The sequence below is a fragment of the Falco biarmicus genome, chromosome 1 (genome assembly GCF_023638135.1).
Source record: "Falco biarmicus isolate bFalBia1 chromosome 1, bFalBia1.pri, whole genome shotgun sequence".
NCBI classification, from domain to species: Eukaryota; Metazoa; Chordata; class Aves; order Falconiformes; family Falconidae; genus Falco; species Falco biarmicus.
In genome coordinates, this window is record NC_079288.1 from 3,119,399 (window position 1) to 3,146,399 (window position 27,001).

Consider the following 27,001-nt stretch of genomic DNA (forward strand, 5'->3'; position numbering starts at 1 on the left):
AAGAAAGATCTGGGTGCGTAAATTGGAGCCCAAACTGTTTCAGGAAACCCTCGCGCAGCTGCTGAGAAGTCCCGGTGATTTCTGAAGTTTCGGTTGCACCTTCGATTTTGCCTTTGCAGCTGCCCAGAACTGGCCCTCTAAGCGCTGTTTCACCCCACCTGCACCCCGGCATCGCACTGGGATCGGCAGGAGCAGCTTCTCTGCCCGGAGCCCTGATCTCTGGGAGCCCTGGGGGCAGGGACCTCTCCCTCACCCCCCTAAAAACAAGCGTGCAGTCACACCAGTCTCTCCATGCGGAGTTGATGGGGAGCAGCTAGCCCAGTTCTGCACTGCAAACCTCTCCCCCCTTCCCCAAAAAAGCCTTTTCCAAAGACTTGGACTTGGATGCTTGTCTCAGCGGAGTCCCTGACCTCTGCCACGGCAGCGCAGAGGACGAGTCAAGCATCCTGCCACCAGGAGGGCAGCTGTCGGGGGGGGGGAGCCCAGGACCCTTTTTTCTTTTACAGACAGTTGGGTCTTTGACAGAACCCCATTAACACACGCCACTTGGCAGCTGGCAGGGCAGGTGCTCCATCGCCCAGAGCACTCACCTCATGCCAGCCGGGAGTTTTCTCTCTGCAGCCACGGGCTGCCGGGGTCTCAGCACCTGAAGGGGCGTTTGCTCAGAGGCTGTAGGTCCTTCCTCCCACCAGCTGCTCCTGTAAGGTCCACTTGACAGGAAAGCCAAGCGAATTTCCCAGAGGAATGCTCTCCCAAAGCCTCTCTCACAGAAGGTAGTTTTAATTCCAGACTCGACTGTTTCTCAGCCAAAGCCCTACAAAAAAACCTGTCTCCTTCCATCTGCCCAGACCCACCAGGTACTGCACTGCCTCGCTTTGCCAGGGTGACAGTCCTGCTCGGCAGCGAAGGGGACCTGTGCTCACACAGACCCACGACTAACTCACCTCCCTGCTCCACAGCACAGAGCAAAGGGGACCTCAGCCTCCACCCCTCTCCTCCGTGGCCAGCCCAGAGCCAACACACACAACAGCCCCATTCACAGAAACCAGACTCAGGAAAGGAGCGAGCAGCTTGAGCAATTCTTTGCTTAAAGACAAAGCCACGTTGCTCTTCTTTCCGCATGATGGGCCGGCACAGCTGCGTGGGACCCGGGCGCTCGGCAGCGGCAAGCCACGTGCTGCACGTTGCAGCAGGGCGTCGCAGCCGGGTCTTTGGAGTAATCTGCAACCGAGACGTTGTCTGTTGTGATGTCCTCCAGAGCTTGGGCGTAAGCCCTGCTGATGGCAGGTAGCACTGCCTGATACTCTCTGGATGCCACGTCCAAAGGCTGCTGCTCCTGCATATCATGATCCAGATTAAAAATGAGGGGTGGCTGGTGATGCTCAGCTGGCCCAATGCTCCCATCGCAAGCCATCGCCCCTCCTAGGGAGGAAAGGAGAGAAAAACACTGGAGTCCCAGGCTGCCCAGGCATCACCTCTGTATTCCTCACCCATCTGTGATGGCTCAGTCCCACCATGTCCCAGCTCTGGGAGCCAGTGTCCTGCGGCTAGTCCGAGAGTGCTTCTGAGGCCAACAGCCCCTGCAAAGCCAGCGTGCAGACACAGGTGGGCACACACTTGCCCCTCACTGGGTTTGCTCTTGCTTGAATTAACCTGAGTTGGTTTTTACCTGTCTCTGCAGGGAACCAAGAACTGCAGAAGTTTTTCCCCAGACTTCACCATCTCTAGGAGCACAGTACCTGTGGTGTAAAACGCCTTGTACTGAGCCAGCCGCAGCGCCTCTATCCCACCGTCCTTCCCAGCCGCCCCGCTGTTGGGGTGCAGCAGAACCTGAAGGAAGAGCAGAACCGTGCCCGTCAGCCCACCGCAGAGAAACCTGCTCCCTGAGACCTCCTCCCTCCCAGGCGAGACCACATCCCACCCCTGTGTGCCCGCATACAGAGACACCACTTAGCCCCTGGAGTCTGAGCAACCGACCATGAGTTTTGCTGGCTGAAAGCTGTGGTGAAACTGGGAAACACCAGCACCTCTCCTGTGCCTTCCTGGCCCCGCACGCAGGACCCCCAGCATTTACCTCCACGGACCGATTCTACTGCAAGAAAGCGATCACGAAGCTGCAGGGCTTTCAGCAGAGCAGGGCAGAGTATTTTGGAGCTGGGAGGGTCTCGGGTGCTCTGTCGCCCACCACTGCCCCACGCCATGAGATGCCCAGCTGGGTGCTGGGAGCGCTGCCGGGGGCAGGGACCCCCAGGGGGGCTGACCCACTGCCCGGGGCCAGCAGCAGGCACAAGCGGAGGGAGAGCTCAGGCGAAGCCGCACGGGTAGGTGAGGTGGTGGAACATCACCCCCGGCCCTCCGCGCCGCTGACTCACCCCGCTGCGCGGGCGCTCCCTGCCCTGACAACAGCCGTCCCAGCACCGGGAGTGGGGTGAGAAGGCAGGGAAGAAGGGAAGGGTGGGTCGAATCTCGCCCTTTCTCTCCTTAGGACACTTGATCCACACAGGACGACTGCTTTGGCACACGGGAGCGAGGAGACAAGTGACCTGGACGGTTCAGCGGGCTCATCTGTCGGATAATATCTGCCGCCGAGCCAATGGCTTCATTGAGGGATGAGTCACTTAAGGTTTCCTCCCTGGGAATTGAGTTTAAAAGTGATTCAAGAAATTTCCACTGTGCTAAAAATTAGAAACATCTGCTGAAGTTGTAGGCAGCTGCGGTGCCAAGTTTAGTAACAGCCTTCGCAGCTGATCAGCACGGTGATGCCTTAACAGGTGCCCGGCACAGAGCCCTGCCCCAGCACACAGCACCACCAGGCACCCCGCGCAGCCGCACCGGCGTCCAGCCTGATCAGGATGTGGCCACTGTCTCGGGGGGCCGGTTGGTTACTCATCCAAGAAATGCCAGGATTTGTGTGTGTGTGTGTATTTCCCAATGCTGTCGGTTTCCTTTATTGCCTTCCATGGCATGGTAATTTTTTTTAAAAAAAAAAACAAATCACCTTCTAGAATTCAGTTTAAAAATCATGTTTCAGGGAAAAGAATTAAGGGTGTCAAGTGGAAGAGGTGGTGCAATGTAAGCCTGCTGCAAGGAGGAAACCTCTGCTACAGAGTCCCCTATGCTGACTCTCCTCAGTCGCAATAAAACATTTTTTTATTATAAAACATAAAAATATTCAAGGGCCCCTGAAGCCGAGGTACCAGGAACCAAACCAATGCATCTGCCTCCAGCCTTAAAGCTTTGGCTACACCTGGAGTAGCACTGCTGGGACGCTGCCATCTCGGTGTAAAGGCGCTCAAACCTCCCTCACTACCAACAAGCACGTTCCCAAACCTGCCTCACAAAACCCCACGCTAAGAAAATCTGTTATAATTTACTGCATAATTAAGGAGATTGTTTCCATTGAGCCCTGTCAAGAAACCGTCGCAGGTCTGCAAGCCTACTAGCGATCTGTGACTTCGTTATTTAAAAAAAAAAAAATAAAATAGAAAAGGGTAAAATAAAGCCTTTTCTCCCCAGAAAACCCATTGTCTGAACTCAGGGCTCCAGCCTGTTTGCACCAGTGAACAAGCACACCGGGAGCAAGCCCACACCCCTCTGCTACTGAGTTAATGGCAAGAGCTTATTTGTCCGGCACTTACACCCTTGATACACTTTGTAGGCTGCGTTTATTTTTACTGTCAGTAGCCTTCACTCAAAACAGGACCTTGGCATTGCCCCAGCCCTGCTGCCAGCTGGGCTGGTGCTGAGCACGCAGGCTGGGGCGCTGAGCAATGCTGCCCCAGCAGCTCGTGCTGGGGAGCCTCAGCCGCCCTGGGGACCCCAGTGAGGGATGCAGCTGTCGGTGGCGTGGAAACTGGGTGGTGGGGCGAGCAAAGGAACCACTTTGGGGAGGATTTGTGTCCAGGAAAACCCTGCAACATCGCAGTCAGGGTGGGTGCCGGAGATGAAAAGCAGCGAGCCAGGAGGGGGGGGAAGGGGGACCTGTGCTTGCTCCCCCCTGCCCCGCGGGGCTGGAGCAGGCGGCGGCTCTGTGTCCCCCAAGGTCACCCCATCCCGCAGCAGTGTGGGGTCACATCCCTTGGGGATGCCCACCCTGCCGTGCTGCCAGGATGGGCGGGAATTGTGCGCTCCCAGCCCCATAGATGTTAATGGAAATTCACCCCTGACTGCAGCACAACCCCCCAAAAAAAAGCACCAGGCTGGGGTGATGCTGGGGAAGGCTGGGGAGCTGGCGGTGTGTCGCAGCTCAGGACTTTATTCCTGTCTGAAACATGCAGGAATGGCTGGCGCAGGCTCTGCCCCTCCACTGCACCCTGACACCCAGCAAACCATTGCTCCCAGCAAACTGTAATTCCCAGCCAACCATCGTTCCCAGCAAACCATCATCCCCAGCGAAACACTGGTCCCCCCCTCCAGCACCATGTACACAGAACAGGGTTAATGCCGAGTACAGCAGAGCGTGCTGGCTGTATCCCATCCGCTTCTCCACTTTATCTCACGGTTCAGCAGAGGGTTCCATAAATACGAAGCAAATACCAAAACCCTGATGGACACAGAAAGCAAATCCAAGATCCCCGCTGGGAGCTGGCTCATGGTGCTCACAGGAGGGTGGACGTTAAAAGCAAAATCAGGCTTTATCTGTGGGACTGCTATTAAAGCCACTTTTCCCCCCCCCCCTTTTCTTTTGGTTCTGCAAAAATCTTGTGCAACTCTGAGAAAAATGCACCGCCATACTGCTTGTTTTGCTCACTGCCTTTTTTAGGCTTAAAGGAGCTGTCAGCAGCTCCTATTGTATGGACAGAGAGCTTCAGGGTATGGGGCGGGCTGCCCCACTGAACATCAGGAACAAGGGGCATGTTCCCCAGCCAAGGAGCTGGGAGAAGGAGGGCTCTGATAAGTCAAGTGGGTACAACTAGACCTGAGCTGCGATCTTTTCTTTTCCACACTGATGTACCTTTCGTGGTCAGAAAGGAGACACACCATGCTGGGCACCACGGGACTGCCGTGTCGGAAGGCAAGGCCAAGCATCCCCAGGGATGGGGTCCCCCAGGAGAGCAGGCACAGCCCTGCCGGCACGCAGGAAGGCACACCAAGCTGCACGCGTTGGCATTTTTACCTATAATCCCAGATTTATGAACAAAGCACAAAACAACTCTTCCTTAATCCAAAAGCCCTTTTACCCTGGCACCTGGAGCTCAGTCTTGGTACAGCATCTGGCTGTCCTCCTCCAGGCTGGGGTGATGATGCTCCCACAGCTCTGAGCCTTTATCACCTTCCACTTACCTGTTTTAGCTCGGAGGTGGTGGGCCCTGCTGTCAGGAGGGGGATGTCAGCGGGGGGGTGGCTCTGCCTTACCTTGTGCCCCACATCCGACCACCCAAAGAGAACCGGGGACACGTCCAAGCCATCAAAGCGCCTGTCTGGGGGAAGTGCTGCCCCAGCCAGGGCCACCAGTGTAGGGAAGATGTCCAGGGTGCTGGGGAAAGAGGTGGCTTTCATCAGAGCAAGGAGCAAAGATCCCTGGAGGGTCCCCCCACGTGCACCCCGCAGCCCCTCACCCAGGGGGGCACACTGACAGCAGGCGAGTGCCTCGAGGGGGGGCAGCCGCTTCCCAGCGCCCACCCCAAGAGCTGAGCTCTGCACAAAAGGTTAAAACCGGCTTCAAGCAGCGCCTCGGCCCTGGCAAGCCCTCGCTTCGCACAGCTCCCACCCCGGCTGCTCGCCAGGCGCTGCGGGTTCAGCCAGGATCTGCAGCTCCCGCGCCCGGCACATCCCGCACCCGCAGGGCAGGGGCACGGTGGGGAGCGGGGTGGCCCCTCCCGCCCTCCCGTGTTCCCCCCCGGGACACATGGCGAAGGCAGCAGGTCACCCTCCGGAGAAAGTGCTAGCACAGGGACTTTTTACGCCAATGACAGCAGATCCCATCGCCCCAGGAAAATGTGGTCTCGCTTTTGCATGGCGCAGCACGAGCCATCGCAGCCAGAATGGAAAATGAGAGCGGTGCTATTTTGTGCACTCCCACCAAAAAGCCCGTCAGCATTTCCACCGTAAACCTCTCGGGTTTTTCAGGGGCCTCAGCCGCAAAAGAGTGCTTGGGGCTCGTCCTTGGTCGCTTCCCAGCGTGGAGAGATGCAGGGAAGGAACGGGTGACCCGGTGTCCCTCTGGCTCCATGGGGATGCAGAGAGGGAGAGTCTCTGCTCTCCTGCCACGCATGGCCCCGGGGGCCAGAGATTGGCCGAAGGACCCCCCAGCCACCAGCACGTCCCCGTGGGGCAGAGGGGCTGGGGCAGAGGGGCTGCGGGTTGAGCAAAGTCATTGCTGGGGTGGGACGGGCGCCCAGCCCTGCTGCCAGCCCCTTGCCCAGCCTGGGACCAGCTCCCCTGTCCTCCAGCCACATTGCCCAGTGGGTCCAGGCTCGACACCAGTGGGATGGGGACAGCCTGCTGGCAGCCCCCACATCTGCCCCCCACCCCCCACATCCCACTCCAGCAAGGAACAAGTGTCTGCCCCCCCCTGCTGCCACCGAGAGCATCCCTCCCTCTCACAGCCCACACCTCTAAAAGGAACCACCTACACGACGGGTGACCCACAGTCCCGGGGGGCAGCAGCACATCGGTGTGGCCAAGTGACACATCACAGTGCTGCCCTCCCTGGGGACAAGGCTGCGGCACAGGAGTTGATGAGCCGGCAGAGCCACCATCCCTCTGCATCCCTCATCCTGCATCCCTCTGGCTGCACAACCCTTGTGCCAGCAGCTCGGGGGGTCAATTGGGGCAAGGAAATTGTTGGAGGCAAAATCACCAGGTCCCCCAACTTTGGGGCACCAGGGTACTGCCACAGTCCTGCCACTGTGCTCCTGCCACCACATTTCTCCTGCCCGGCATGCAATGCAGCTGCGTGAGAAGAGAGAAAAGCACCCAGGGCTTAAGGGCCCCCGGTTCTCCCATTCAACAAGTTTTAATTTAGCTGCTAAGAGACGGAGAGAACAAATAAGAACAAACACTGCTGAGAGGCAGCCCCGGTACGGCGCGCTCGCGGAGACGGCCCCAGCAGCCAGGCAAGCTGGGAGGCGCCGAAAAAAATTCTGGCTCCCCGCTGCACCCAAGGCAGAGCACAGCACCTTGCTGAGGTCAGCCCAGGTCCACCCAGCACGGCAGCCCAGGGCAGGCCCTGATCAGCATGCTCCTGGTCCCATGGGTGCTCAGCACCCTCAGGATCTGGCCCCCAGCAGGGCGCATGAGGATGCTTGCATGGTTGCAGCAAGTGGTCCCAACCCAGCAGATGGGACTGCTGGAAACTGTCACCATGATGGGAGGGCAACATGATTGAGGGCAGAGGTGGTCAAAGATCCTCCCAGCTGCAGGCAGATGTAACCCATGGAAAAAGGCACGAAAAAATAGGGTTTTTGTCTAAGCTGGCATCAAAGCACAGGTTGTGCCAGCAGGCACATCCTGGAAGCTGAGCTGGGGAAGCTGTGCTTGCAGCGAAAGGGGAAGCGACGCCGCCAACCCCCTGCCCTGGGCCAAGAGGGATTTAATAAATAAAGTCACGCCAGTGTCCTGCTGCCAGCCCAAACACCAGGGGAAAAGGGCCCGGCAGCGCCCAGGGATGAGCAGCTGCCTGCCGGCTGCCCGAGGGGCAGAGCTGCCTGCGGCACTGCGCTGGCCGGAGCATCGCGGGCACGACGGCGGCGGGGAGCTGTGCCGGGCCCTGGCGATGGCGCGGTGCAGGCAGCCCAGGCAGCAGCACCATCTCTCCCCACACCCCGACTGGCTTGCCCAGCCTGCCCAGCCCCACGCCGCCAGCACAGCCAGCGTGGTGCAATTTGCTTCTCCGCCACCCCACTGACCTATTTCTTCTGTGCCCTACTCTGGGTTGGGGCAGGGAAGGGCAGACGCACAGCGGGTGGTTCCGACAATTAAATATGATTAAGAAAAGCCGACAAGGCAGTTTTCTGCAGAAACCAGCGTGCAGGTGCAGGTCGGCAGCGATGCATCAGCATTTCTCAGCTGGCTTCAGCTTCCCCGGCCCCTGGGCGCACTCACCCTCGCTCACCCCTCCACCCCCCCGTGCTGGGGATGACATGGAGCCAAGGGCTGCCAGGGAGAGGCAAGGCAGTCCGGGCAGGCTCTTCTCCCAGGCCACACGGCAAAGGCTGTCACCGTTTTCATAACCCCAGGGGCAGAAGGAGGTTCATGCAGGCGGCCAGTGCCTGCCCTTGCCCAGCCCCTGCCCTTCCCGGGGGTCCCACTGGACAGAAGTCCCCCCTTGTGTGCACAGCTCTCCCAGCCACATCCGCGCACAGATGTCACTCCCTCCCCAGCTTCTTGGGCTTCTCCATCAGCTGGGGGGACAAATCTTCAACTGCCCTATCTCACATGCTTGTCCTTTGAGGGATGCCCCCAGGGGTGAAGGTGCAGAGAAAAGCCACCTGCCCTGACACACTGCAAGCCCAAATCAGCCCCTGTGCCCTCCGCATCCCTCCACATCCCTCCGCATCCCTCCGCATGCCCTGCCTGAGAGCTCAGGCCATGGCCAGGACCACAGTGGTGACACCTTTCTGAGCATGAGCCATCACTTGCATCCCCCAGGATGGCTCTGTGCTGCCCCCCAGACAGGGGGGTGCCTCTCACTGATGCCAGGGCATCATCCTGCACAGCTGGGCATCACCCTGCCCCAGCTGGGCATGGCCCCCTAGCAGTGCTGTGCTGTGGAGGGTGCTGGGTGTGCTGTGACTCCCGGGGAAGTACAGAGCTGCTTTCTGAGCACCTGGCGTGCAGCACAGCCCGTGCTGCCCACCCCCCAACCCCCAGGGCCCCCAGCTCTTGGGATTTCCAGCTGTCCAACCTGCTGGACTGGAGCTGGGAAATGCAGGAGATAAGGTCTTCGAGGAGATAAGCAGAATGCCTGGGCTTGGCAGTGGGGCCACAGCATGCGCAGGGGCATGAGGAGGGGGCTGGTGGCCAGGGGGACAGGGTCAGGCACTGGCCCCGCACCGTGCTGCCCCAGCACGCACAGGTTGGCAGCTCTGCCCCACGTCCCAGGGGTCAGGCCACCACTCACCCATGGTGGGGAAGGGTTGGGAGGTGAAGCCCAGCGTGCTGCGTGCACCCGTCCCCTCCGCCAGACATCAGTCACCCAGTTTAGCCTCAAACCTTCCCCCACCTGCATAAATCCAGCGCCCAGAGCTGCCCTCAGGCCAGCTGAGGAGTAAATGGCTCCAGCTTATCTCCTGGACCATAGAAACGCCCAACACCTCCCAGGGCCCACCAGCCAGGACCTGCTTCCAGCAGCTGGGACACTCTTTCCCAACGCCCAGCAACCCCACCCCCGCCAGTCCTGCCACCCTGACCTCCACCAGTGTGCTTCAGGGGATGGAAGGGGATGGGGCATCCCACCACGCTGCCCCCAGCCCAGGCTGTGCTCCCCCCCTGCCTTGGCTGCAGAGGAGGGCTGTGGAGAGGGGGGCAACTGCTGCACAGGAGAGCAGCAAGTGCTGCATGCAGAGCTGCAGCTGCCGCAAGGAGAGGTGCAAGACCGCTGCAGCAAGGGCCCCTCCACGCCACCCTCCGCAGCGCAGCACTCCCAGCCAGGCGAGCAGCAGCAGCAGCCCTTCCCCTCCGCTCTTGCTGGAAACAGCAAAAGTCGCTCGCTACCTCCCAGCCCGGCCGCATCCTGCACCGATTGCAAGCGCCATCTCTCCGGCCAGCCTTTCCCAAAACCGCACCCTCCTCCACATCAAGCCATTCACAAACCACAAAGCCTAAGCCTGCTTCTTGGTGGAGAGAGAGAACATCGTCATCTTTTAATTATCGGGAGGCACTCGGCCACCGCAGCCAGGAGGCACACGGAGCCCGGTGGCAGCGAACGCCAACCCAGCAGCCTCACAAAAAGCCCTTTCAGCTCCTCTTTGCTGAGCATTAAGTCTTACGGGCTTGAGAGAGGACAAAAGTACAGAGTCTGGCACAGGGCAGGCAATAACCAGCGCCGGCAGTTGCTGCAGCCAAAATCCAGATTGTCACCTGGGTCACAGCGTGGGGACGGTGGGTCCTTCCAAACAGGGGCGCAGGGGCTGCCCCACGCGATCCGGACAGGCCCTTACCTGAGCAGAGCCTGGCTCGTCCGCTTGGCAGGGATGCGGCCGGGCCAGTACGCCAGCGCCGGCACCCGGTGCCCTCCTTCCCAGGTCGTTTGCTTCGCCGAGCTCCCACCTGCAAGAGCAAAGGGCAGTGCTCAGCATCCTGCTCGGGAGCTCTGCGGCGGTGGGAAGACCTCCTGACCCCAGAGTTTCCCCAGGAATGGAACGACTCGGCGGCAGAGATGGAGTAAATGACCCCAAAGGAGGATGGTTTCACTGGAGAGGGAGCTAGGCCAGGGGAGGGGAAACAGTTACAGGAATATTTAGAAGAAGTAAGGACAGGGGAAAGAAAGCGGGCTCCGTTTGACACTGCTTTGTGTTTCTCCTCTGCTCCAGCAAGAGATGAGAAAGGCAGCCAGCTGCCAGAGCTGCCACATTTCCATCCACTTTTGATGTCAGATGAGAATATGGGGCAGGCGGGAAATGTAGGAATTTATGCCAGAGGCTGCCAACGGCGATGCAGGCAGGGTGCTGCTCTCCATGTGGCAGAACACCAACAGCCCCCCCAGCCTGCTGGAAACCAGCTTCATTAAAAATACCAGCCTGCTTGATAACCCTCCCGCTGGCTAATTAACCTGTTAGCTGTTTCCCTGACACCACCCAAAATGCCCTTGCTCTGCCCTTGGGTTTGAGGTGCATGGCACTGGGGGGCTGCCCAGTCCCTTCCTCCACCTGGGATGCTGAGCAATCGAGGTGGGGGTGCTGAGCAACAAAATGGGGATGTTGAGCAACAAAACAGGGGTGCTGAGCACCAAAATGGGAGTACCGAGCTTCAAAATGAGTGGAAGGGTGTTAGAGAGCCTCTGCTTTGGCTGTAGCCCAAAGGGCCCCAGGCAGCTGGGGGAGGGAAGGGGCTGGGAATGGGGCAAACAGAAAATCCCAACCGGATTCATCGAGCAAACTTCCCAGGCGCAGCCTTTGTCCAGCCGCCTTTCAGCGTGCGCATGGCAACGGCGCTTGCCCAAAGCCATTTCCTCCGGGCAGAGCCAAGAGCGAGGCCAAGTCCCCGCAGTGGCACGGCCACCCCACACTCCTCCGAGTCCCTGCACTGGTCCCCACGCCAGCCCGGCCTCGCTGGGCATCACTGCCTGATGCTACGGGCTGATCCTGCGCTCCCAAGCGATGCTGCTGCACCCACAAAGCCGGAGCAGAGGAGGACACGTAGGGCACGGACGCTGCGGCACGAGGAATAGTCCGGGGGAAGGGTTTCTGACCCCACTGCCCATCCTGCCAGCACGGACCAGGCACTTCCCCAGTCCCTACTGCTCCCACCCAAACTTTTGGTGGTTTCCCACACTGAACATCTCTCGGGGCCTGAAGCGGTGGGACACAGCCAGCACCAGCATCTCTTGTGGCTATTGGAAACTTCACAGCGCTTCTAATGCGCATCACGCACGGCTTAAGCGAGGTGCCTCCCCTGCCTTTGGACACCCTAGGAAATTATAGCAATTACAGCAATTAATATCAATCCCCATCTCTGCAAGCATATTAAATAACTCATCCTCCCAGTAAGGCAGCTGCGTTTCAAGGGCTTTTCCATGCACGCTCAGCGGTCTCCAGGAAGACACCGGGTGGGTATTTCCCTCCAGCCACCTGAGTGCCTCTGGCTGGGCAGGATGCTGGAGCTGCCCAGGAACATTTTGGGCAATAAAAGGGGCTGAAGCACCCCAAACCCAGCCAGGGAATTTTCTGCAGAGGGGGCATGATGCAGCCCTGCTGCTGTGGGGACTGTGGAGGCCGTGGCTTTCCAGGAAAGCTGAACTGAGCATCCCCGTGCTGGGATGAAACCCCTGGTCCCAATCCCACCACGCACAGCAGATCCTTAGCACAGGGACACCGGGTCTGGAGCCTCCGAAACCTGCCGCAAAACACACCCAGCACCACATCCCTGAAACCTGCACCTCCGTCCCGGCACCTGCCCTTGCTGGGCTCCCGGCCACAAGGTGGGAGACGGGTTTTCAGGGCAAGCTGGGGGCTGTGGGAAGCTCCCCAACCAGAAAAGGGGGACAGCCCACATGGATGTGCTGCTCTCCCAGCAAGGACCAACTCCAGTGACCACCCAAAATCAATGGAAAACATCCCTGGAATTTGGGTTGGACCCTAAAAGTAAAAGCAAAGGTATGTGGAACATACGGAGTCCCCAGCAGCCCATCCCCCCCTGCCCTCCCGCTCCTCAGGGTGCTCTTCCCCACTGAGGGACGATACCCCCGGGATGGGCTGGCCCAGCACCCTGTCCACCCAGCACCCACACCAGCAGGCGCTGGCAGCATTAGACCAGCCGGCAGCAGACAGTAACAGCGGGCTGGCTTTCAAAACATCCGTGCAACGAGCGGCCCAGGGATTTCAGAAGTCACCCGTCCCAGCTGGTATTTGCAGCCAGCTCCCAGAGCCCTGCCAGCCCGACCTCCTCCCAGCCCCCCGCGATAGCCAGGGCTCGAGGGCTCGGGGTGTTTTCACAGGGAAAGGCTGGAAAGGGGCTGTGTTTTCCTAGCTTTGTTCCCGAACACTGGACTGCCTGTACCATCTGCTCCAGCTTGTGACTGTTGGTTGCTCAAGAGCAACCCAGGTCGTCAGCAGAGTTTGTTTACTAAAAAAAAAATAAATTAAAAAAAAAAAATAAATTAAGGTTACAATTTCATCCCCGGGGCCAGGCGAAGGGAAGTGCTCTGGGAATGGGAAAGCCAGCCAGCCCAGCGGCAGCGTTTGCCCAGGGAAGTGGCCACGGTTGCATCGCCTGGGTGTCAGGAAGCGGAGGAGGAAAGAAGCGCGGCCGCCCGTGGCCCCTCCACCGCTGCTCCCTCCCCGCTGACCCCGAGCAAAGAGGGGAACCGAGCCCGGCGCGTTTACACTGCGTAATACAAGCAGAAGTGGGAAATGCCTGACTCATGCATGCTTCTGGCTGCTCTGGCTGAAACAAACCCACCAAGCAGATGGCTTGGCCGGAAAAGGAGGAAAGGCAGGATAAAAAAAAAACACCACCAAAAACCCCAACAAAACGGTGGAGAGAAAGAAAAGCAAAGTCCCGCGGCACTGGGAGGGCGGCCGGGTACTCTCCTCTGGGTGGGATGGGGCCGGGGACTGGGAGACCCCACTGGAGCTGACAGCCCCTGTGCTTGGGCGGTGGGAGCATCCCATCTCCAAAACCAGCCCCTGCTCACTTCAGGCTCTGGGGTAACAGGGACCAGGAGGGCTCTGCACTGCCCCCCCCCCAACCCCCCCCGCAGCAGTGGTTTTAGGGGAAAACTTGACTGCTTGAAAGAAAAGAATAAATAATTATTCTGGGGTTTCTTCAAGGCAACGCAGGCCAGGGCAGCAGCCAGCGGAAAGGCTGGTGGTGAAATGCTCCCCATGTGCCCCTCGATGGGCAGTGAAGGGCTCTGTGGAGCAGCCCCCCCAGGACAGGGACCCCCACCACACTGCGGGGTTACCTCGCTGCCTCTGCCAGGCGCCCAGGAACGGCCCCAGGCGCCCCGCCAGCTCACACTTCTGCGCCCAAGGGCCATTGTCACCTGCAAGAGAAAGAAGCATCCCTGTGAGCAACAGTGGGACCAGGGGGCTGAGAGGGGGCACCTCCGCAACAGGGGGTGTGCAAGGACAAGTGACCCCTCCACCCCTCCTCCCCATCCCTGTGAAGCTTTCCCACATTAGCAACAGCAGCAGGTTTATTTATTTGTATTTCTAAAAGCTTATTTTGAAGGGCTGTGGCTGCCTGGGTGCTAGGTGGGGGGCCGGAGTGGGGCTGGGGCGTGGGGGGGGGGCTGCCACCAGCTCTGGGTGGTAATGAGCAGTGGAGCGGTTCCTGTTGTCAGGAGCAAGACAACCTCATTAGGGAGGCTGCTCAGTGAGAGCGGATTTGGGCTTCTTAATGAATGAGGATTTGTGGTTTAATTAGGCACAGCCCTGCTGGTTCAGCCCTGTGGCCGAAGTGAGGTGGCGGGGTGGGCACCCAGCTGAGCGGCTGCAGCCACCCGGGACCCCCATCCCCATGGGTGATGGCCCTGGGCAGCTCAGCTGCAGCTGCCCCTTGCTCCCCATCTGCAGAGCATCGAGGGCAGGGGACAAACATGGGTGTCCCCCACCGCCCCCCCTGCAGACCCTGGTGCTGGTGCTGGAGCACCCCTGGCATCAATCCCAGCCCCTGCAGCTGGTTTTCTGCTGTACCTGCGAACCACAGGAGCGTGCTGCCCTTTCCGTGGCCGTCGGCGACCTGCTTGATCCGTCCCACCAAGGCATCCATCTCGCGCAGGGCGGCTCCGTAGATGCCCCTGCCCGAGGCTGGGGGTGGCGGGGGGACCCCCAGCGGGACGTGCATATGGGCCAGCGCCAGGTAGAGGAAGAAGGGGCGTCCGCTGTCGCTGTGTAGGGGAGGGGGGAAACGTGTTCAGCCGGCTCGGGGAAGGGGAAGGCAATGGCAGGTCACTGGGGTGGTGGCACTGCCGAGCCTAGGGACACAGACACAGGCGGCCCTTCTTCCCGAGAGCCCCGCAGCCACCCCTGCTCCGTCGCAGCTCCCAGGGGAAAACCCACCCTCTGGGCACCCACTCCCTTTGCCAGAGGGATGCTTGGCCCGGCGTGAGCCACTTCTGCCTAAAGCTCTCCCCGGTGTCCCCTCATTGCCAACTGTCCTCCCACTGGGGATGGGTTTGCCCCTTCCCCCCCCAGCAGCGTGCCGGCCGCCAGCCCAACACCCCGCGACGCTGCGCCCCGGGCACCCGCTCGCCTCCCTCCCCGCTCTCACCGGCCCGTCTCGGCCCTCGCCCCCCGCCCAAGCGCTCGGCCCCGCCGGTGACTTCAGCGGAGGATGAGCAGCAGCAGGATGCCCACGGTGACCCCGAGCGCGGCCCCAGTGCCACCCAGCAGCCCTGCACCGGGAGCGCGGCACGTTCCCCTGCCGTGCGCTGCCCCGCTGCCTGTTTGCTTTTAAATCATCAGAGGACACGTCCTGTTTTCTTGTTTACAGCTATATTTATCTCCTCCAACGAGGCCTGCTCTTCCTCAGGGACTTTGGAGGGGAAGGGTGGGATGGCAAGCGGTGGGGAGAGGCCGGATCCCGGGGACGTGTCCCAGCCCGCGCACGCGCCCGGCTCCGGCCACCCCATCCCTGCCTCCAGCAAGCGCCCAGGGCCCTCCGACAGGCGTTTCGGCACTTCCTTCCTTCACCCGTCACCCACCTGGGGATGGAAAATGAGTAAATCCCATCCCCACCCGGAGCAGCCGCATCCTTCCCCGGTGGCGCTGGAGCCCTGTCAAAGGGCTGCGTCCCCGCAGCACCCTGCCCAGCCCCTCCAAAACGCTGGGGTTCAGGGGGTGCTGGCGCACCCCTTGCAAATCGCCGCTGCAAAAGGCTATGTGGCACCTTTTCCCTAGAGATCCTGGAGCAGGGAAAGCTGCTTCCCCCAGCTCACATCCCACCCAGGAGCACCGCTCCAGCATCCAGACAGACTCATGACTGCGGTGTTCAGCTGAACACTCCGCTTGCCTTTCGCACCGACATTTCAGAATTCTCCCCAAAATTGAGCAAACATTTAATCAATAACTAAAGACAAACATCTCTGACTTTTCCTCCCCTGTTCATTGCACTCTTAAGTGTCCCGAGCAGAGCCAAGTCTCACTGCCACAAATTGCTCAACCTTGACACGACTAGTTAAAAAAACACCGAGATGACAAATCCGGTGTTCTTTTGTTGTCCTGTAATGAATGAGTCAGGCAGAGGAAAACTGGAATAAGCCATCAAAGAGAAGGAGAGAAAAGGCAGGCACCTGCTTAATCCTGTTCTCCGTGAACGCAGATAACCCCAAGATACTTCTGGGAGTTTAAAGGTTTTTCCTATTAACCCGGAGCTCACGCACTTGGTTTCACAGCCTAACAGCTTCCTCGCAGCACGGAGGGCTGGGGGGAGGCACGGGAGGAGTGACCGCTGCTGCCCTGAGCCTGTTGCCCCGGTACCCTCCAGCCCTGTTCCATGCACACATCCTGACCACGCGGCCGGGCCACACTGCGCCTGATTCTTGGTACCATAAACCATAGGTACTGTGCATGCAAAACGGTACCCAGGCTTATAAAGAGCCGTTTCCCCGCCGGCTGTCCCCTGCTCAGCCCTTCATTTGCCCCCATTGCACAAACCTTTCCCCAAGCACACCCACAGGACCCCCCCACCGTGGCCCTCCCCTGGGCCTGTGTTATCGCTGGATGCAGGTGCGGGATGGGCTCCGACACGGCTGCCCAGCAGCGCTTCCCCTCCTCGTGCTGCGGGAGGCATTCTGCAAAGTCACAGCTCATAATCCGCTGATAATAGGGATTAAAATTACACAACCCATCAGCAGGGCTTTGGGGTCATCATCTCAGAGGAGCCACGTTGCTCCTCAGGGAAGAGCGTGCTGGGGCTCCTCATCTCCCTGTGCGGCTGGGGAAGGCAGACCCTGAAGCCCAGGGATCCCGGAGCGCTTTATCCTCAAAATGGATTGAACCCCACGTACGGGGTGGGTTTAAACACCTCTGGCTGCTGCCCTGGTCCCACCACTGGAGCGGCTGTGGGCACCCGCTCCCATGCCCCTGCCTGCACCCACAGAGGCAGCCCCACTGCCCGGCACAGCCACCCGGCTGCCACCTCACCCCGTGCCACCTAGAGTGGCTAGTGCCACTAGCCGGGATCTCGTTGTTACCCCCAGGAAGGAGGCACAGCCCAGCTCCAAGGCTTTAATCTTCCTTGTAAATGATAGTTTGAAAAACACATGATCCCTTTAGAGGAGATGCACCAAAAGGCTTCCGCAGCAAGCCCCTGCAGGACACCGGGGACAGCCTCGGTGGCTTCTCCCTCCTCCAGCGGGACGGGAAGCTGAGCCACGGAGACCCCAGATCTGCTCCCCAAGAACCATGGGGCAGCACCCGTTCCCCCCAGCATCCCACCAAGGTGATGCAGAAGACTCTTGCAGTGACCCACAAGCTCTCCTGGGGAAGGGGACCGCAGTGGCATGTGGCACCTCACCTTGCCTGCCGGATGAACCGCGCCGCCTCCTCCGCGTAGCGCGCTGCCAGGCTGCTGAGGTTGACGGGCTGTTGGACGATGGTGACGTTCTCGAAGAGAGGAAGGGCGATTTCTGCGTAACAGTCCTTCCTCACCACCCTGCTGGGAAGAAGCCACCCCACGCTCATCACCGGAGTGGGGACCAGTGTGGCAGCAGGCATGGAGCCTGCCTGCTCTCCTGGCTTTGCAGAAAGCCGAGAAGCAGAGAAGAAAGGGAGCAATGCCAATGTCCCCATGTCACAGGGTGCTCCACGGACTGACCCACCTCCCCCACCTGCACCCTGCTGCGGAGTGCACAGGGGGGAAACTGGGTGCACAGAGCATAAGGGGAGGTGACCACAGCAAAGGGCAGCTCCCCAGGCTGGGGACATTGGTGCAAACACCCACGTCCCAGTGCTGGCACTCGACCCCCCTACACACCCCCATACCTGGCAGTTGTGCCATGACTCGGGCAAGGCGGGCAGGGTGGCAGGTTGTAGCCGGGGGTGTCCGTGCAGCCCATGTCATGGCTGTAGGGGATCCCCAAGTAGTAGTCAAATCCTGAGGAGCAAGCCAGGGTGTCAGTGGGGACAAGGCGGCCACGGGGCACTCGGCCCGTCCCTGCTGGCACAGCCCTTACCACGGAAGCTGGGGTGATGGCGGCCGTGGTGTCCCAGGTGCCACTTGCCTGTGTGGAAGCCACAGAACATCATTTCAGAGGTTAACGCAACTACAGCCGCCACCAGCCATCACCCACGAGGTGCCCGCAGTGCCGGGGGCTTCAATCTAGCAACAAGAAAGGCTACTTGTTTGTGCTGGCCACGTTTCCAAAATTCCTTCTTTTTTTTGCAGAAACCCAGAAAAAAATGCGTAAGGTATCTCGTGCTTGTGCAAATTGGCTGTTTCCAGACTTAAAAGGCTCTTTCATGTGTTTTGGTTCAGAGACGACTTTCTAACCCCTCCCAAACCACCTTCATCCTCCGACCTCCAGCACATGCTTACTCCCACCGAATGCATCAATCCAAGAGGGAGAACTGCAAAAGCTACGGAAGAAAGGAGAAACCAAGGGCTTTTCTGCCAGCACAATATGCACAAGCCACAGGAGCAGCGTTGCAAAGGGCTCACGACCAGCTGGGGCTCGCGCAGGCTTGGGGGGGTCCACGGCGACAGGAGGGGTCAGCAGTATTGACCATGCTGGCACCAGCGGCATCACATTGGCGTGGGATGCAGGACAGCAGAGCTGCCGTGCACAGCCATGCCTGTGAAGGAAAAGCCGGTGCATTCCTTGTGAGGTGAAGCAATTAGAGCTTAAATGGAGAACTGGGGAGGGCCTGACTTTCAGGCAGTATTGCAGGTTTGGAAATGAAGATTTTAAGCTTGGGATTGCAAAACCTAAGGGGAATGTGCAAAATCCAAGTGGGATATGCAAAATCTCTCCCACATGATCCTTTAGACTGCCCTTTAGTTGCCAGCATTTCACCTAACTAGCCACGGTACCTCCTCTGCAAGGGACAGACATGGGCATCTTTGTGTGTCCCCTTCCCACCACCTCCTGGCCCCGGGTGCCCTCTCGGCACAGCAGGTGTTACCTATAGCCCCCGTGCTGTACCCAGCCTCCTGCAGGACCTCAGCTAGGGTGGTCTCATTCAGGGGGAGGCCACCAACCGACGTGACAGCAAAGTTGTGGGTCACCCCATTGCGTGCACCAAGGCGCCCCGTGAGCAGGGAGGCGCGGGATGGGGAGCAAGTGGATGCAGCCGAGTGGAAATCCACGAACCTAGAAAATGAAAGGACCCTTCACTCGCAAGCCCCTGCGTGGTCTAACACTGCCGCATCCCTCCCTGCTCCCCTGCCCGCCTCCCCTTCTGCCCCATGGATGAGGGTCTGGAGTGAAGCTCGCAGTCCCAGCAGAGATGAAGGGACCTGCACCCCAAGATACCGGGCTCTGGGCACCCTCCCTGTGCACCCAAAACCATGTCCATGAAATCCCTTTGCCTGCCAGTCCCATGGGAGTGAATCCCCTTTGCTGCGGGACGGAGTAACCAAGGACGCTCAGAGAGGGTCGGAGAGGGGAGACAGATGTTACCTTGTCCCTTCAGCAGCCAGCTCATCCAAATGTGGGGTCTCCTTCGTCTCTGCCCAGTTGGCCCCTAGATCCCCCCAGCCCACATCATCTGCCAGGATGACAATGAAGTTGGGCTGCTCGTGTGCCACACAGGGAGCCAGGAGTCCCGCCAGCATCATGACAAGCACCACCACTGCCCACGGAGAGGGGTTCCCCATGGTGCCACACATCCCCTCCCACACACGCCAGGGCACCAGGGTCTTCGTCTTCCCCAAACTCCCTCCGCTACGTCCCTGCAGAGGCAGCTGAGCTCTCCACGTGCCCCTGCAGCGATGCAAACGTCCCCTCCGCAGCGCAGCTGCTCCCGCACGGCCAGGCCAGGGGCTGCAGGTCTGGGTTCTCTCCCTTGGCTACCAACCAAGCTGCAACATTTCCTCTGTCTTTCACACCCAGGCACAGCTGATATTCCTGAAATCGGTGCCAGCAAAGGTGTTATTCTTAGAAGTCAAAAACACCCTTTGAAGTCACTGTCACCCTATTTTTAACTTTCCTTCCTTCCTGGTAAATATCTAATTAGACACCAAACCAAAGTGGTATTTTCCCCTCCAGAAGCGTGCTCAATCTGCGGCAGCAGCTCCTCTCCCCTCACTGTAGCTGCAGGAGGATGTTTGTGTCCGAAAAATGGCTCTTTCCCTGCAGACTGCGCTGCCCTCCCTTGCTTCAGGCGGATAAACAACTGCTGTGGTTCTGCCAGCGCCTGTCAGTCCATCCTTCACCTTGCACGGCTACAGCATCCCCTGTGCAAGAGAAACAAGATGCAATCAGGACCTGCCAGAGTGCTCCTGCACCCCAGCCCAGGCCAGGACACCTTACCCAGACGCCACGACTTTGCCTTTGAAGTTGTATTATACGCTGCCTGGCTCACCATGGCTCAGCTGGAAAGGACTGGAAAGGACAAGTGTCCCTTTCCTGCATTCACTGCTTGGGCTGGGATGGTTTCCCGCGGTGCTGTCATCCCTGGGGAGCACCTCTGCTCCCTCCCACCCGAGCGCTGTGGGGTGCACAGCACCATGGCGGGGAATATGCAGAGCTTTGCCAGAGTTTGTAACAACTGACAGGTTTGTGAAGCTCCTTTTTGGGATGAAGCTCTACTCACACTGCCCCACTGCTGCCGGGGAGCCAGGGCAGGCAGCGCTGCCGGCCATCGGGCACCGGGAGGGAGCCGCTCCCAGAGGCAAGAATGCAGAAATCCAGACAAATCCCAAAGGCAACAAACCCCAGAAATACCCACGCTTACAGGTTTAAGCACATATGGCTGCTGCAGGCAGGATTTGGCCTCCAGTGGTGGAGAGGTGACAAGGACAAACACCCCAAAGACCGCTGGTGGAGATGGAGCCGTGAAACACGACGTCTTACAGAATCATAGAACAGGCCACATTGGAAGGGACCTCAAAGGATCATCACATCCAGCCTTTTGTGGGAAAGGGAGCCCAGATGAGATGACATAGCATCCTGGGCACAAAGTTATAGCCAAAGGGAGATGAAGCTGCAGGGATGTGCCAAAACCTCACCGAGCCCAGTGTGAGGAGCTTGCACAGGCCACAGGATGGTGTGGGGACCTGCGCCTGGGTGGGGATGGCCGGTGGCCTGTGGCAACCAGCTGGGACCAGCGCTGTGGCAGATGTCCCCAGCTGGTACCAGCAACCCTGGGGGAGGCACATGCCATGGAGGATGCAGCTCCCAAGGGATGGTCCACACAGCCAAGCAGGACATCTGTGAAGACAAACTGGGAAGGTGAGGAGAGAAGGCAATACTGGAAAACAAAAGAGGAGAAGACAGGAGGAGGCAGGAGAGGGAATATGATGAGCCCCATCTGTAGGCCAAGAGGTTTGTAGCTGGCAAAGCAAATTATTCCCAGGTTTTGCTGTTCACATCTTTAAAAGCTTTGAGCTGTCACCTCAGATCAGCAGCTTCAGGACCATCAGTGTAGCACTGCAGTGATCAGGGATATGACTCCATTCATAATTCATAGCCCAGAGCATCAATTTATAAACTTCCACCCGAGGGCCCTGAAATTCTCCGTACATTAATTAACAGGGACGGGATGCGGTGGGTCAGCGAGCTGAGCTGTGGGAGGGGGCTGAGCTGCGGGAGGGGGCTGCACAGACCTGCCCAAACAAAGCACAAGCCAAGTTCCCATATTCTGCACCATAACTGCAAAACCACAGCTTGTCCCTCATGCCCTGAACTGCCAAACAACAAGAAGAATTGCGATCAGGCATCTGGACATGTAAGACGACGGGTAAGTCATCTTTATTTTCCCATTAAAAATTTCCTTTGCAATTTCTTTGGGTGTTTGAAAGGAGCAGCCCTGCTTTGGTCCGACACCCCTGCTCAGGGGCTGAGCCAGGCTGGACAGAGGAAAGCAGAGAACTGAGCCACCAGCTTCACCGGAGCAGCATGGATTAACCCGGACATGGCCCAGGGTGACCTCAGCCCCATCTCAGCCCTCTGGCTGGGGCTCTCCACAGGGCGATGGAGCAGGATATCACCCACCACTGGAATTAGTTTGAAACTGGTTTCAATTGAGGGAAAAAATCAAGTGACAAAGTTCAGCTGAGCCGCAGGTAAACCACCCCAGGTGAGCCGTGCCCAAGGCAGGTGATGCTCATGCTTAAGCTTACCACGTAATCTTACCCTGGGGCACCGGCAACCAGCAGCTCCTGAGCCCCTTTGCCAAGCTGAGCCAGGTCTCCCCGCCAAGCCCAGCCTCTCTAAGCACCCTCCACACAGCACCATGCTGGACTCCATCCCGTCCCTGGTGGAGTGACCCTGCACGGCACACTGTGCACCAGGGATGCCCCATTGGCACCTGCAGCCACCCAGAAAACCAAGCAAAAACCCAGGGAGCCAAACCCATGTTCGCCCACAAACCTCTGCCCTTTCCATTTACACTGGGGAGGGATGCTGGGATGACACGGCTAACAAAACCAATCAAACCATTTTCAAAGGATGCTCTCTCTAAATTGCAGGGGAAAGTCACCCAGGGCTGAAATGTATGCATTAGCGTCAGGTGAAACCTCTTGATCTCTGATGCCCAGAGGCCATTTGAAGAAGAGGTGGAACATGACCCGTGGAAGGTGGGATGTGCTGGCGCGGGTCTTGCCAGGCTCCTGCAGAACCATCCTCATCCACCGTACACCCAAACCCCAGCAGAGTGTGAGGCCACCCCTTGGCATCAACTCCAGCGCGCTGGCCTCTGAGCTCCTTGATGGAGGTGCCTCTCTGTCCCTTTTCACCCGAACTCCTGGGCGGGTGCCGGCTGTGCCCCCATGGCATGCTGTGCACACCCTCCGGCAGTGCCAGGGCAGTTGGGGGAACCTCCCTGTGATGAGCCCCGGTCCCCACCAGGCCACGACCTGCGCTTCAGCAGCATCTCTGTTGCCCTATAGCTTTGCTACAACCAGACCCATGCAGAGCTGGAAGGACCACCTTTTAGCTATTTTTGACACTGCCCCCCCCGCCAAAAAAAAAAAAAAAGTGACTCAGAAGAGATTCTATGGCAAACTATGGTGGGAGCACAGTTGCTGTGGCACCTCACTGCGTGCCAAGCAGGAAATACTGCACTGGTGGTTCCAGCTCCATGAATTACCCGAGCAGAATCAGGCCCAGGAACCAAGGCTTGTGGATAACCGGCACTGGCACCACGCTCCTCACCGCGTGGCGCTGGGCTGTGAGTGCCAAGTGCCAGCACCGCTCAGACAGGGTGCTGTGCGCCTGGGCTTCACAGCACCCACCCTGTACCAGGGAAGAATTAAATAAATAAAGGGCATTTTTAGCAAGCCAGATGAGGCAGTTCACAGAAAGACAAGGGATAAGTCAAAACCAGATAAACCAGTTCAGAAAAGCCCCAAAGCCTCTCCAGCCAGGGCTGCTTGGGACACCCCCCCGGGCTGGCCTCAGGGCAGGGGAGGGGAGATGCCCCCTCGGCTCAGGGATGCCACCGCCGGCTGTACCACCACTGAGCAGCCGCGGTCACCCACCCAACACTGGGAGTATCTGTCATGTATTTATTACACATTAACCAGAAGTTTACAAATCTTGGGGCCAGCACGATCATTTTCACATTTTTCACATTCTTTTGCATTTTCACGCCTGCCTGGAGAGCAAAGCAGCAGCCGGAGCCCAGAAAAACCTGCCGCCCTTTGAAGCACACCCGGCTGTGCCAGCTGAGCCGAGTGGTGGCCTGCCAGCACCGGGGGCTCGCACCCCACTGGGGTGTCACAGCTCTGATCTCCGGCCCAAACCCGCGCCACTGGCCCTGCTCTCCTGCTGAAAACCCCAGCAGGCATCCCCATCCCCAGCAGGCATCCCCATCCGGGCTGCCAGGGGCGAGGAGATAAGGATGCAGCGGGGGGGTGAGAAATTTAAACCAGAGCAGGCACCCGCTGTTATCCCACAACCACCCCCCCGGGGTCCCAGCATCGCCTCTCGTGCCAGCTAGGGTCAGGGAAACTGAGGCAGGCAAGCGGAAGCAATCGCTCGAGCTGTGTGCTGACCCCACGGCTGCCCAGTGACCCACGACGGGGACGTGCCCCCATGGTGTGGCTCATGGTGCTGACCTCCACTCCACAGGGGGATGCCCAGCCACAGCCCGGAGGGGATGGATGGTGGCACATCCTGGCAGGGACGGCCAGGCTTCCAGGGAAGGGGAGGTGGGGAGAAAAAAATATCCATGTTTTGTTTGCAAATTAAGCACGCGCAGATTTTAAGTTTTGATTCGAGCGCAGCAAAGGGCAGCAGGTGCTTGTGAGGTGTTCGCCCATGGGGCAGGGGGTGCATGAGCTCTGCATCTGCCCCGTCAGGCCTCCTCGTGCCCAGCATGTCACCAGCAAAGCTCCATTCCCGCTACAGCTGTCCTGACAATGCTCTGAAGAGAGTCAAAACTTCATTCCAGGAAAAGGTTTTCTACTGGAATAGTTTATACTAGTTCCCCTAACAGAACAAGCAGCACCGACAAAAACATACTTCTGCAGCTTTACTAGGATTTCTGCCAGCTCCTGAGACAGGAGAATGTTTTTCGCCCGTCTTTCAGAGCAAACATTACCCATGCCGAGCAGGGCTGGGCGAACCCCAGCAGAATAAATGAACTGGAAGTCCCTGACCATCCGGTGGCAGAAGGCAGGGGCCCGCGCTCCCTGCCTGTTCGCAGCCCGCCCTGTTTTCCAGCTCCCAGCTGATTCATGCCCCCCGCCAGGACACCTGCCCTCCTCCGCCATGGCTTACGGACCCCCGGACCGGCCAGGCCCCTGGCTGGGGCGGCGCGGGAGCCCCTGGGAGGATGGAGAAGCACGTCCCGGTGCGAGCCGCCGCCGGGCACGGGGCTGACCCACCGCCGATGCGCCGGGGCAAAGGGACCCGGCAAGATGTGGCCAAGCCAAGGCCAGGCTGCAGAAGGGGAAATCCCCCCGGAGCAGGCAAACAAGACGGGGAACGAGGATTTTCCAGGGGAGCTGGGAAGCCCTGGGCTGGAGAGGCTGCAGCCACCAGCCCCGTCCCTCTCACGGGGCCCCTGGGGCCCCCACCGCTCCCCAAAGCCTTACGGCACTTGGAAAGCCCAAAGGAAAGGAATGGGAAGGTGAAGCGGAGACAGATGCAAAGTATTGACAAGAAATACCAAGGAGTAAATCGCTTTTGTTTTTTCATGCCAAAGATATTTGCGTTCTTATTTCTCCCCTGGAGGCACAAACCTCCTTTGTTGTCCCATAACCACTTGCACTGTCGCTGCCAGGAGGAATTACAGCTCTGGGAGGGTGACCCATTCTCAAGGAAAGGCTTGTATAACGGGATCTATCGGCTCTTGGAGGCCAGACGCGGGGGCTGCCCCTCGTCCGTACCCCTGGGAGGCAGAACCCCTCGGAGGAAGGGGCTTCCTGCAGGGCAGGGCGGTAGGAGGCTCCCCGGGGACACACCGGGCACAGTCCCCATCGCCCCCCATGACCAGCACCTGGATTTTAGCTTGTTCAGGACAAACCTGCAAGGGGTGAAGGTGTCGAAACCTCCCTGTGAGGATGTGAGCATCACCAGCGGCCGCTGGACCGGCATTGCCGTGAGAAATCAGCGGCAGCTTTCTCAAAGCCCCCAAGTGAAGGCAATAGCTAATTCACCTCATTTGTCAGAAGTTTGTAGAATTTGCCCCCACTACCCCCTACCCACACCTGTGCTGCCCCGCTAGCAACCCCCCAGCGACAAAACCAACAGAAGCAGCAGAAGGGACGCCCGCCCACGCAGACACAGCAGTCCTGGCTGACATGTGAGGCGCTGGAGGAGCTTTTTAACCTGGGTGTTTTTTCCAGGGGCGTGAACCCAAACCACCAGGTTCCACATGAACACAGAACACCGCGGTTGGGGTCCCGGGCCAGCACGGGAGGGCAGGCGAGGAGGGGTCTGCTCAGCACCCCACCCTGAGCCCTCTGCTGTCACCTGCGGGCACAGGTCACTCACCATGAGCCCCAAGGAATGGTGTGAGGCTCCAAAACCTCCCCAGCAGCATCTGTCCGTGCCCAGCACACCGAGGCCAGCACCAGCACGCAGCGATGGCAGTGGCTGTGACGCACTGAGATGGGAAACACAACGCTGTCAGATTTTCCTCTTTTTTACTGATTTCAGGGAAATACAGGGGAAACCCGAAAGCACTCATGGCTTTAGGTCCATCCCCCTTTGTTGGGCATGGGAAGGACTCCTGCCCCGTGCTCTCCGTGCCAGATGTCTGCTCCCCCTGCTCCCTTCCTTCCCCGTCCACATAGGTGGTGAGTTGGGTCTCGCCTGCTTCCAGTCTGACTCACAAATCACTACTTCTTAACCTCCCTACGTAAAGGAGATGTTTTCCCCTAAAAATGCAACACACGCTGCCCGCCATGCCAGAGCACGGCTGGGCCCAGTGCACGCCAGCATGTCCAGAAACGGCGTGCAGGGCTTTGGTGTGTGCTCAGCCCCATCCCAGCCCCAGCACCTCACACGCTGAGCAGGATGGCGGCTGCCCAGCCTAAACCCGGCTGCTCCCGGTGCTGTATCCCACCGCGGCATCCCGCTGCGGCAGGGCCAGGAGGGCAGGAGCTGGCCAGACCAAGGCGAGCTTGCCCAAAGGGCCAGAAGCGTGCCGGGACAGTGTGCTGGCTGCCTGCTCATGCCATTGCGGCCCCACGCGCGCCACCGCACCCCACTGGCGCCATCGTGCCCCCTCCCCAGAAGGGGATCGGGCCCATCCTGCACCAAAGGACTCAGAACTGGGGCACCCACCCGGCACAGCCCCTGCCATGGGACTCCCGCCTGCCCCCCAAGGGCTGCACGGGCAGGTGGGGCACTCCCCCCCACAAGCACCACCACAGCTTGGTGCCCCCTCCCCAGCTCAGCACCGCCACAGCTTGGTGCCCCCGCCCCAGCTCAGCACCGCCACAGCTTGGTGCCCCCCGCCGCCCCCCGTGCAGCAGCGCCCACCCCGCAGCGCAGCCCCGGCCCGGCGATCCGGCGGAGACCTGCTGCGCCCGGCGCCGCGCCAGCCCCCGGGCTCGGCGGGGGGTGCGGGGGGCTGAGGCGCGGCGGGGGAGCCCAGCCCGCTCCGGCAGGTGCCGGCCCGGGGGCGCCGGGAGAGCCGAGCCCCCCTCCCGCAGCGCCGCCCTCCGCCGCACACGCGGTGCCGGCGCCGCCGCTGGGGCGAGCCGGGCCCGGCGCGCACATGGCGCTGCGGAGCCGCCGGCGGAGACCGGCTCCAGCCGGTATATAAGGGCTGGGAGC

General features: G+C 59.6%; 1 protein-coding gene across 5 annotated transcripts in view; it reads right to left on the reverse strand.

Moving 5' to 3' along the window:
* Positions 1-1,055: 1,055 nt before the first annotated feature.
* The window catches only part of ARSG (arylsulfatase G), a 36,329-nt gene continuing 10,383 nt past the window's right edge, over positions 1,056-27,001 (reverse strand). Inside the window, exons 1-12 of one of the 5 annotated variants that reach the window (XM_056340297.1) lie at positions 26,705-26,874; positions 19,229-20,004; positions 18,732-18,919; positions 17,783-17,830; positions 17,592-17,703; positions 17,125-17,265; positions 14,301-14,494; positions 13,568-13,648; positions 10,104-10,212; positions 5,356-5,476; positions 1,740-1,830; positions 1,056-1,422 (exon numbers count right to left, since the gene is read on the reverse strand). In XM_056340297.1, coding sequence (XP_056196272.1) covers positions 1,088-1,422; positions 1,740-1,830; positions 5,356-5,476; positions 10,104-10,212; positions 13,568-13,648; positions 14,301-14,494; positions 17,125-17,265; positions 17,592-17,703; positions 17,783-17,830; positions 18,732-18,919; positions 19,229-19,437 — 1,629 coding nt within the window. In that variant the 5' untranslated portion in view covers positions 19,438-20,004; positions 26,705-26,874 and the 3' untranslated portion in view covers positions 1,056-1,087. Of the gene's footprint in view, positions 1,423-1,739; positions 1,831-5,355; positions 5,477-10,103; positions 10,213-13,567; positions 13,649-14,300; positions 14,495-17,124; positions 17,266-17,591; positions 17,704-17,782; positions 17,831-18,731; positions 18,920-19,228; positions 21,597-25,711; positions 26,570-26,704; positions 26,875-27,001 lie in introns of those variants that run through there. The other 4 variants (XM_056340289.1, XM_056340279.1, XM_056340306.1 and 1 more) reach the window with 4 other exon arrangements.